A 12248-nucleotide genomic window follows, 5' to 3' on the forward strand; every position below is an offset into this window, starting at 1 on the left:
CCTTATAGCCTTGTGAATTTCTGTTCTTGTTATTGCCAAGACATTCCTGCAGTCCTGCCCAGCCCCCTCTTCCTAAGGCTGTTTCCCGCCAAAGAAGAAACAGCGAGACTCCAGCAGTATAAATACCCAGCTTTTAAGCCCCATTATAGGTACGAGCGTGTTAGAGACCAGCTCAGGGTCTGCCGGACTGGCCTGGCCAGCAAATAAAATCCTTTGCTTACTTTATACACCGCTCTAGAGTGTTCATTCTCGCCTATGTAGCCGTAACATATGTACCCCAAAATTCATATATTGAAGCACTAATGCCTGATATGACGATTTTGTAAACAAGATTTTCAGAGGTAATTAGGTCATCGGGGTGGGGTTCTCATGATGGGATTAGTACACTCTTCAGAAGATACAGGAGAGATCCTGGTTCCTCCTCTTTCATTTCTGCTGTGTCCTCAGACACTGGATCTATTGGCAACTTGATTTTGGATTTCCCAGCCTCCAGAACGGTGAGAATTAAACGTTTGTTGTTTAAGCCACCCAGTCTATGATAATTTGTTATAGCAGCCCAAACTGACTAAAATAGAAAACATTTTTATATTAGTGAGTAAGATACAGAAAGGCTATATTTTATATTTAAACAGAGCGGACTTTCAGGTTGACTGTCAGAGGTTTCTCTATATTGAAGTAAACAGCTTTTGTCTTTCCAAATTTCTCGAGAGCCATAGTGAAATCTTTTCCAGGTGCTAAGTTCTGGAAAATTTATATTCTCCAAATAGCTAGTCAATCCACTTTTTAGATTTGTGTCTACCCAATACATCTGAAACACATGCATTTTACTATCATTTAAAATGGTCCAATTATTCAGCAAGAGATGTGGTGATTTTCCTTTTTTCTGCTAAAAGTACCCTGATTTTCTACTGGGTACCCATCCTTCCATTTCTTGCATGTATGTATGACAGATGGGGCTGAATCTGTCTTCAGCTCCTGGGAGAAGAACCTGACTGAAACCCTACCCAATGAGAGTTGTGCACACCCTACCCACAGCAGCAAAATGAGACTAGGCATAAAACACAAGCCAAGCATATTGGATCAAAGCTAATCCCAAGATTTTTACTTGAGCTATGAGGAGACAGGTATTCTTTCTGTTCACTTGGAGCTCAGAGGATGTAAGACTCAGGCTGCTAGAATTCCATAATGTATAGAAGACCTGCCCCAACATGGATCTCACACACACACACACACACACACACACACACACACACAATATGACTAGATAGGTAGATAAATAATATAAGCTGAGATCCTTTTGACAATTTTAAGCTCCTGTACTAAGCTAACTTAATGGACTTAATGCTAGATACCTTGGATTCTTCAGTTACATCAGCCAATTAATTCCAATACAGCTTAAGCTAGTTTAACTTGTTTTCTATTACTATTAACTATAAGACGTCTGACACAGCTATACACAATGGAAGAGTCACTTATAAAATTAAATAAAAACACATATATTTAGTACAGGCTTACCTTTTGGTTTAATAAAGCACTTGCCAATTTTTGCACTTCTGAACTCAATAAGGTAGTTCCTCTGATGACTTTGCTGAGAGCAGCAAGAGACTGATGAACACTTTGGACTAAGCGGATGGCATTAAATTGTTCAAGAATGATGAATGATAATATTGGAGATCCTTGTCGATCATTAGGAGGAGACACTTTCTGATGAATCAGGTTTGAATTCTAAAAGAATAATATATCATTTTATCAGAAAGTAACATAAATCACTGATATATTAAAATACTTAAAGGTTACTAAAACCTTTTGTTCTTCTAATCTGTTTTGATATACTCTTGTTTCTAAATGGCCAAATTTATGAACTCTCTAAATACACACAAAGGGAATTCTGAAGTTCACCAATATTAAAGTGATAAGGGAGTGGGAATTGAGAATAGAAGGTGGGAATTTAGAAAGGAGAGCTATACCGAGAACCAGTAGCCAACCTAGTAGAAAAAAATGAAAGAATGGCACCTTATAATAAGCCAATGCAAAGAGAAAATAGTTACAATATCAGTCTACTACTATAAAGAGAGCAGAATAGCCTTGAAATAAAATGTAAATGGACGTTTAATATGAAAATTAGCTGCATACAGGAGTGGGTAAAAGTAGGTTTACAGTTGTGAGTACACAAAACAGAGTTTATTCTTGCATTATTTATAAATTATTTCATTATTTATTTGTATTACAACTATAAACCTACTTTTTCCCACCTCTGTGTATATTGGAAAACCACACTACAGATCTTGTACTCAAGACCAGTATAGATTAGTATTTATTTTTACATCTTCACAGAAGCTCTGACATATGGAATTTCTAGGGCCTCTCAAATTAAAAAAATAAAAATAAAAAACCCTCGAGGCATCTCATTTTCTAAACAGTGGCTAGAAAGGGAAAATATTACCTCTAATAGTTTTCTAAAATTGTCAAGAAACTGTCAAGAGACAAAACTGGGAAGTCCTGTTCTCTTACCTACTACCCATTATCCCAATTTTCTCTATAGTCTGCTTACAATCCTAGTTAAGTTTCCCTTCTCTTTGTTCTAATAGCTATCGCATTCATGTGTGCTATGAAGCATTGTCTCTTTTTCATCTATTTAGCATGATAAATTATTTAATAATATGATGATCTACTATGGCTACTGCCATTAAATAAATCATCATTAAATAAACTTTATGGGCATAAGATCATAGGGTCTAGAGATGCGTAGTAAGTGTAAAATAGAAGCGGGATTTCAAAGGATTAATAAAAAAAGAAAGTAAAATATCAAATTAATATTTTTATATTAATTGCATGTTGAAGTGATAATATTCAGGATATATCAGGTTAAAGAAAATGTATTAAAATTAACATCACTGCCTCCTTTGTACTTATTTAAATGTGGCTACTGGAATATCTAAAATATATATTTGGCTCCCTTTTGTGTTTCACATTATATTTCTATTGCACAGTGGTCTACTGACTAGCAGGTAAAGGGCTTTAAGTTCAGCAATAACAGAACAGGAAAAAAAACGGAATACAGTTGAGTCTCAAAAAGTAAATGATTAATAAAAGATGACAAATTTGTAAAGAAAGAATTAAAAATAGTAAGACAAAGTGTTTATAACCCATGATAAAAGTTATAAGTGGGAAAAATATAACACAGCAGAAGACAGTCAAGTATTGTAACATTTTTATAACAATCTACTCCCTATAGACCGTCACCAAATTTTAATAAAAAGTAATGTGAAATAACCCTAACTATATAAATAAATGTAGATATTCTACATGTTCTAGAAAGATGAAGATTTACAGCAGTAGTAACAAGTTAATGTTACATAATTTTAGACAAACATCAAATTAAGTATTATTTATAATTCAAATATAGCTAAATCATGAGTAAATTACAACATCTAAACTGTATAATTTTAGTGAAACTACTGAGGCAGGACAGTCATATTTTAGTCAATTAATTATTTTTAAAAAAGCTTTTTAAAAAATGAGTAAATACAATTGACCAAATCATGTACTTTTAAAAAATAGCTCTGACATTTTACAGTTCATGTTGTCATTAAAAAACAAGTGTATTCAGAGAAAATCTTACCTGATTATGAAGTTGCTGGAGGAAAAGATTACAGGATATTTAAAAATTTAACCTTTATGCAAGGAATACCTTCTAGACAAGAAAAACTAGTCCAGTCTGGTGCAATTTAGGTGTGAACCCAGAAATTTTGAGTTTTAACTGAAACAGTTTTCTAAGTGGGATGCTATTTCAGGCAAGTAAAATGGATGACACTTCAAAGTATAGATCTAAATGTATCTACCACAGTTCAAATATCCTCTTTGAGCTCCACCCTGTGTATCCACCTGTTAGATATCCTAAATTAAACTTCTGATCATCTCTGAGGCATCATGGCCTCCTCCACTCCTACCATTGGAGAAGTTGTACCCTTTGCAGTTTTCCCTGTTTCAGTACATGGTGCCGTCTCCACCCAATCATTCAATACAGAAAACCAACACATTTCTTAACTCCCACATCCAAATCCATGTTCAGGTTCTTTCAGTAGTACTTCCAACAGGTAATTTCTCTGTCTGCTCTACCACCATATTCTGAGCCGCCATCAACTCTTACCTGAACTACTCAAGAGCCTCCTGCTTATTCTCCTTACTTTCTCTTCATCTCATTCAAAACTCATGTCTGCACGATAGCCAGATAAAGCTTATGAAATGATCAACAGATGGTGGCAACTTGAAGTTTAAGGCTCTTTCATGGCTTCCCATTGTACTTGGAATAAAATACAAACTCCTTACTCTATCTTAATCATTCCCCTTGTCTCATTCCACACTATCCTTTAATCCCTATACTCAAATCCAACAGATTTCAGATTTATTCAGTGACCAAGCTTTTTCTCTTCTTGAGGAATTTGTGCATGATGTCCACTCTGCTTAGAATGGCCTTCCCCTCCAACTCTGTCTGGTTAGCATCATCTCATTGCTTGCTTCTCAGATTCAGTTTCACCTTGCAGGCAAGCTATTCCCTAACTATCCAGTCCAAAATAAGTCTTTTCTCTTTTCCTTTAATAATGGCATTATATACCATGGCAAATAATCTCATAATTCAAATATGTTTTTTACATTGAAAATATAACATCATAAAATAAAAGTTTTATTTTGGGAAAGAAAATTATAATATTTTTCAATTAGAAATTCAATTCTTATGTTGCTTTGAATAAAGAAATAACTAGTAAATAGGAAATAAAGAAAAAGTGAATTTTCAACAGATTACTAAAAAGGGGTTCATGTACTAAACTAAAGACGAAAATAGGAGCTAGACTGATCCTTTCTTACATGTATCATTTCTGTAAATCTTTCAACATCTTATACTTGAAAATTGGTGCTCCTGCCCCAAAATTGCTTCAATGTTCCTATGATATTTTACTCTAACTAGGCACCGCCTTTTTCCTTTGTATGTAGGAACTGAGGAGTGAGCAGATGTGTTATGTGTGGCATGAATCCAACAGCAGAGAGCTAGTAATGGACTATATACCTACATCCCAACTGAGAAAAGAGAAGAGTTAAAAAATTTAAAAGTTAATTAATGAGGTTCTAATATTGGGATGGATTTTAGGAGGCAAATAATTTATATAAATATAGATATATAGATATATATCTTTGAAGTCCCTTCTGTGCTCTTTATATAATGACAGAAAAAAATTCTCCTGAGTTACAAAAGAGGTATCCGTATGTATTAACAAAGAGGGTAGCAGTGAAAGGGTTGGGGCAACAATCCAATATGATAGGCATGATGGAGAGAAGCAGGTAAGGCAAGAAAGACTAAACTAGATATTCCAGAAAATGTCATACTGTGGGAAAAGTCAACTTCAGGAATTTTAGGAATCGTCCACATTTAAAAGAATACAGTCCAAAGGAAAGGGAGTTAGCAGATGATCACATACTAAGCAATGTGAGCTGTCACTTGCAACTTCACAAATGTTCATTAAAAAGACAAGATTCAGCACATGCTACTGCAAAACATGACACTTTGGTATACTGAGTATTTGAAATTGAAGGAATTTGAAAAACTACAAGTGCAGAAAGAAATCGCTTGACCTTTCTGTGAGGCACATCATAAGACTCTCATATGTGAGATGTGCCCACTCAGGCCTGAGAAAGGAACATCCTTTTCTCTGAAGATAGAGGTATGTGTTGAGAGGAATCTAAACAAGCAGGCCTTGCTAAGTCTCCCCAGTGTACTCCTTTTAGTTTATACCTCCTTTGTCCTATCATATTTTTCCATGACTTTATGTGCTTCATCAAACCTGGCAAAAAAAATGCTCAGGTTTAACTACTTCTTCGGGTCTTCATTTCCTTATGAAAGCTCTCATGTCACATAAAACTTAATAGTAAATAAATTTGTAGGCTTTTTCTCTTGCTAATCTGTCTTTTGTAACAGAGACCCAGCTGAGGACCTAAAAGTGTAGAAGAAAAAAGACATTTCTCCTCTTTCATATTACAGAATAGTATCACTGGATTTCTTGTGAAATATACAGACAGAAGTTTTACCTTAAGGCCTAACATGAGATAAAGACAATAATAATCAATGAAAATTCAGAAATAATGACAGAAAAAATTATAAGAAATTAAGGTGACAAAATCATGGAGTAGACTTCAATCTTGTAATTCAGAAGGAAGGAAAGTCACTAACAGATACCTGGATTATGTCTCTAAAACGATAAGAGGAGATCTTTGCAATAATTAGGATTCCTTTTACAATAGGTTTTACTATTTAGTAAGAGATAAACTCAATTATTCAAATCATTCAATTTCTATCTTATTCTCCAAATGAAGACTTTGAAAATTTTACATTATTATTCTCAGAATGACTGCAATATATAATATCCATACATATGAATATACATGTGCAAGTATATATAAACACATTTTAAGAATTCCATGAAAAATCAGCAGAAAATTAAAAACAGCTAATGTCATATTTTTTTAAAAGTTGCTGACAACTACAAGAAACTGAGTCTTGACAAGGAGACTATTACCCAAACATCAAGGCAAAAAATAAATTGTTAAAGAAATGAACATTTGTGTAAATTTGGTTATTAATGATAAGCAAAGGTTGGTTTTAAAAAAGATACGGTAAAGAATAATAACTTCAATTCCATGAAGAAGGGAAATCAGGGTCATGACTTCATGGTCAGAAATATGACAGAAGTATTTTTATAATATTACTAAACATATGAATTACAAAGTTATATTTTTTAATTCCAGAGAAATAAATCCTTATCCAATAGAAATAGCCATCATAATACCCTAATGGCTTTGCCTAATGAGCAAACAACTATTCTATTATCTACAGTATAAAAACAAGTTGAATCCAGTTGATAACTTGTTTTTCCTTAGTACTTTCATTCAATGGACCCACACTTCACCTTTAATAATAGTCACTGACTTTACAGAAAGAGAGAGGAGAGGTGTGAGCAAAAACATAGCAGGTGTAGAAGATGATACAGCACATGACCAGAACAAGACAAATTACAGTGGTGACACTGCTTCTTGGACTGATCTACTTCCACTACCATTACCTCCTCCATCTTGTACCAGGATATTGTATATATTAAGAACACATCAATGCAGAATTTTACCAACTTGGACTATTTGTAGATGAAACTGGAATAAAAAGATAGGGAGAAAAAAGGGGAAAAAAATCAGAAGGCTATCCCACTACCAACCTGGTTTAGTTTCCTCCAGAGATTCAGGACAGGAGAAAGTTCATTAGACCAGATTTCTCTATCAAATTTGCAACCAGCTGTTACTGATCTGCCCAAGATCCTCAACTGTGAAATAACCTAAATGAACAAAATAAATAGCAATAAATGGAAATGACTTCAGTCAAACAGAAATAGCATAGGTGCAAAAAGAGCTTTTTTTTTTTTTAAATGAAGACCAAATGTAAACAAATTTTAATCCTATTATCTGTTTAATTGGGTAATATTTTAATGATTTATATAAGTGATTAAAAAACAAAATAACTTAAAAACAGTATGGAAGCGCCTCAAAAAATTAAGAATAAAGTTACCATATGATCCAGGAACACTTTTTCTGGGTATCTATCCAAATTTTTGAAAACATTTATTTGCAAAGAAATATGCACCCCTATGTTCATTGCAGCATTGTTCATGGTGGCCAAGACATAGAAACAGCCTTAGTGTCCTTCCATTAAATGACTAGATAAAGAAGATGTGACACATAAAAAAAAAGATAAAATATTGCCATTTGTAACAATGTGAATGGATCTTGAGAATATCATGCTCAGCAAAATAAGTCAGACAGAAGAAGTCAAGACCATATGATTTCACTAATATGTGGGATATAAAACTAAAATCAACAAATGAACAAGCAAACAAACAAACAAAAACTCACAGACACAGACAAAAGTATGGTGGTGACCAGAGGGATGAGGGATGGGGGTAGTAAAGGGTAAAAGGAGTCAAATATATGGTGATGGAAGAACATTTCACTTTGGGTGGTGGACACACAATGCAATATACAGATGATGTACCATAGAATTGTACACTTGAAACATATAAATTGATAATTTTATTATTAGTGTCACTCCAATTACAGTAATTTAATGAAAAACAAAATAATATAGTATAATGGCTCTAATTTGAAATGCTGTTTCTTTAGCCAGAAAACTCTAATTATCCATTATTTATAACCTCCTACTGTCTCTATTTGCTCATTTCTGAAATCCAGAATTTTTTTTCAGTTTGATTGGTTTAAATTTCATAATTTTAAAATGCTGATAAACTAAAGATTTTTTAAAAAGATAAAATGATAGGAAATATAGTAAATATCATAGCAAACTGTATAAATAGTAAAACAATTTTAAATAATAACTAGTTGAAAAAAACATCAAAAACCATAAGTTTTAAGTCTCTATATTAAGTTGGTGTCAATTTTTCCTCTACACATAAGACTTACATGAAAGAAGTATAGATCAATTAGTTAAAACAAGGCAAAGTAAAAAATTGTTTAGAGCTTTAGCTTCTCTGACTTTCTTTTTTATCATTATCATCAAAATTAATTCAATCACATTTTCTAAAATAGTGTTTAATGATTCCCATTTTACTACATTAATAAAAATTCAATTTCTGTTGCTAAGAATGATCCAGAATATTACCAAGTAGGCTAAATATTTTATTATAGATACTGAGGTGTGTATATAAAAATCAGTGAGGTATCCACAGATTATTCTTCATCTATATGTCAACTAAGTATTAAATCTGTACTCTTTCACTGTTTATCAGACATAAAATAAATCCAAAAAGACAGGCATATGTTTTTCTAAACTAGTATTTGAAACATCAACATTTACAGCATGTTGTCTATGTTTCTGTTCTACTTTTTCAAAAATGTTGGTTGTTTTTCTTTTTTAACAGATTGGACTATGTTTCATATTTTGTTGGGTTCTTGTAGCACTAAAGTTTGTAATAAAATAAGGGCCATAAATCTTTCAAAATGAATGTACTACTTAATTGTTAAGAATCCACAATGGCGCTGTTAAACTCAGATACTTCTAGTTTTTGATTGGTTCTCTAATCTTGAAAAACCTGTGGTGATAGTGTTTCATTTTCTTTGTTTTTCTGATAAATTATTTTCATTTGCTCTAGCTGAACCCTACAACAGCGCCTAATTTATCAGTTTTGCTAGACCACAAAATATCACCAGTTGGTAGGTAAGAAGTGTTATTTTAACCCTGAGAACACTTTCTGTCACTTATTTGTGTTTTAAATTTGTCAAATGTGACAGAAAAAAAAAGATTGAAAAGAAATATCTACAGGAAACTAGTTTTAAATATTTTTTATGTATGATGTTAAAAAACTATTATAAAAATAAAATTTTTACCAGCCCCCAAAAGGTCACAGTTTGTGTATTAGAAAAATAACGCGACACAGGCTTCCCCAGAGGGGAGTCAGGAGGAAAGTGGATCTCTATCCGCTGGCAGAGACGGGACTCTACCAGGTGGCATTGACGCTGGAAGACGGGAGACAGCGTGCTGCTGAGCAAGTGAAAACGTAATTTTTCCTTCGTATTTTTCTCTTGTGAACTGCGGAGAGGGGGGAAAAGTTTGGGGGTGATCAGACGTTCTTGAGGAGCGCAGGCACAGAAGTGCGCTTGCCCACTCCCCAACCCTCCCCCTGGGTCGCACGGGAAGTGCCGTCATTCATTGGCCCAGGTGCGCAGGGCCACAAGTCCAGGTGCCCCTCGGACACACCCCAACAGACATAAGATCAGTGGATACATCTTCTAAGGCTAGAGAAATAAAGGAAAAAATAAACAAATGGGACTACATCAAACTAAAGAGTTTCTGCTCAGCTAAAGAAAACATCAGCAAGATGAAAAGGAAACCAACCATATGGGAAAACATATTTGCCAATGATATCAGAGAGAGGGGACTGGTCTCCAAAATATATAAAGAGCTTATACGACTGAACATCAAGAAAACAAACAACCCAATTAAAAAATGGGCAAAGGACCTGAACAAACACTTCTCCGAAGAGGACATACAGAAGGTCCATAGACACATGAAAAAATGCTCAACATCATTGGCCATCAGAGAGATGCAAGTAAAAACCACAATGAGATACCATTTTACACCAGTCAGAATGACCATCATCAACAAATCAACAAACAACAAGTGCTGGCGAGGATGTGGAGAAATGGGAACCCTACTGCACTGTTGGTGGGAATGCAGACTGGTGCAGCCACTATGGAAAACAGTATGGAATTCCCTCAAAAAACTAAAAATGGAACTGCCTTTTGAACCAGTGATTTCACTGCTAGGATTTTACCCGAAAAATCCTAAAACCCTAATTCAAAAGAACTTATGCACCCCTATGTTCATAGCAGCCCGGTTTACAATAGCTAAGTGCTGGAAACAGCCTAAGTGCCCATCTGTAGATGAGTGGATCAAAAAACTGTGGTACATTTACACAATGGAATACTATGCAGCAGAAAGAAAGAAGGAACTCCTGCCATTTGCGACAACATGGATGGAACTGGAGAGAATTATGCTTAGTGAAATAAGCCAGGCAAAGAAAACAAAATACCATATGATATCACCTAATACAGGAAATTAAAGAACACAGACAAACAAACTAAATAGGCAACGACTAGAATAGTAGTCAGTAGGGGGGAGGGGGGAGGGAGAGAAGGGGGATAAGTAAGGGAAGGGTCTAGTCAAGGAACGTGTATAAATGACTCATGGACATGGACAACAGGGAGGGATATGATTGCGGGAGAAGGGGTGGGCTGGGTGGGGGGGAGCAATGGGGGAAAAATGGGACAACTGTAATTGAAAAACCAAAAAATAAAAGAAAAAAAGAAAAATAATGTGAGGCTGTTTTTCTTAATAAAAGTATCATAATATATTGTAATCTTTAATGAACAGAGAATATACAAAGGGAGTTCAAATAAACAATATAAACATTTTTATAATGAGAATAGGACTATAACATAACAATAGGCCATCTTTTGTTTTTACAAAATCTTACATATTTATGTTTTCTTACAGAGCACAGATAATAAAATGTTCCTTCCATTATTCATGTTTTAAACCAATTAAAAATACTTCATTCAATATAGTAATGCACCACTTAACAACAGGGATATGTTCTGAGAAATAAATTGTAAGGCAATTTGTCATTGTGTGAACATTACGGAGTGTACTTATATAAACCTAAATGGCATTTGTGGCCTGTCCTGAAAAAGTCCAGCCATTGTTAACGTACAAGAATAGTTTGTGAGACAGCAATGTAACCTGGCAGCCAAGGAGAGTGGACTGGAATGCGCATGTGTTAACAATTATGACTTCACTGTACTCTCAGTGGGAGTAGTAAACGCCATTGAGTGAGCATGTGTACTGTGTGGCCGTCGCATTCAAAATGACTGAGCAAGTAGAGCAATTAATTTGCATGGGATTTTGCATTAAGCCTGAACAGTCCTCTGTGGAAACTATTCGGTGATTCAGAAAGCTGCAGCTATGGGCAACTGGTCATTGGCAGCTTCATCACAACACGCCCACTCATACATCACATCTGGTGCAGTTTTTTTGCAAAACATCAAATCACACAGTTGACTCAGCCCCCCTACAGCCCAGCTATGGTGCCCTGTGACTTCTGGCTCTTCCCAAAACTAAAATCACCTTTGAAAGCGAAGAAATTTCAGACCATCGGTGAGATTCAGGAAAACACGAAAGGGCAGCTGATGGCAACTGGGAGAACTGTATGAGGTCCCAGGGTGCTACTTTGAAGGGGACTGAGGTGTTACTGTTCAATGTACAATGTTTCTTGAATCTTATGTCTTCCTCAATAAATGTCTCTATTTTGCACATTACATAGGTGGATACCTTCTGGACAGATCTTGTAGACTATACTCCTAGTATGTGTATATAAAAACCTAAAATGATATAGACTATTCCTCCTGGGCTACATACCTGTATAGCATGCTACTGTAAAAAATAACATGAGATTAAATGAAGCACAAGAGAAAACGATGCCATCAAGAGATGCACTAAACTAAGCCCTGGCTGCTGTGGCTCAGTGGACTGAGCATCAGCCTGCGAGCCAAGTGTCGCTGGTTCGATTCCCAGTCAGGGTACATGACTAGGTTGCACGTAAGGTCCCCAGTTGGGGGCGTGAGTGAGAGGCAACCAC

General features: G+C 35.0%; 1 protein-coding gene across 1 annotated transcript in view; it reads right to left on the reverse strand.

Moving 5' to 3' along the window:
- Positions 1–12248, reverse strand: part of LOC150018864 (cytoplasmic dynein 2 heavy chain 1) — a 283446-nt gene that overhangs the window by 49308 nt on the left and 221890 nt on the right. The window contains exons 83-84 of the mRNA XM_090265892.1: positions 7260–7376; positions 1516–1725 (exon numbers count right to left, since the gene is read on the reverse strand). Of these exons, the coding sequence (XP_090122018.1) occupies positions 1516–1725; positions 7260–7376 (327 nt within the window). The remainder of the gene's footprint in view (positions 1–1515; positions 1726–7259; positions 7377–12248) is intronic.

Source organism: Furipterus horrens, unplaced genomic scaffold (genome assembly GCF_987537825.1).
Source record: "Furipterus horrens unplaced genomic scaffold, mFurHor1.1.pri manual_scaffold_2, whole genome shotgun sequence".
NCBI classification, from domain to species: domain Eukaryota; kingdom Metazoa; phylum Chordata; class Mammalia; order Chiroptera; family Furipteridae; genus Furipterus; species Furipterus horrens.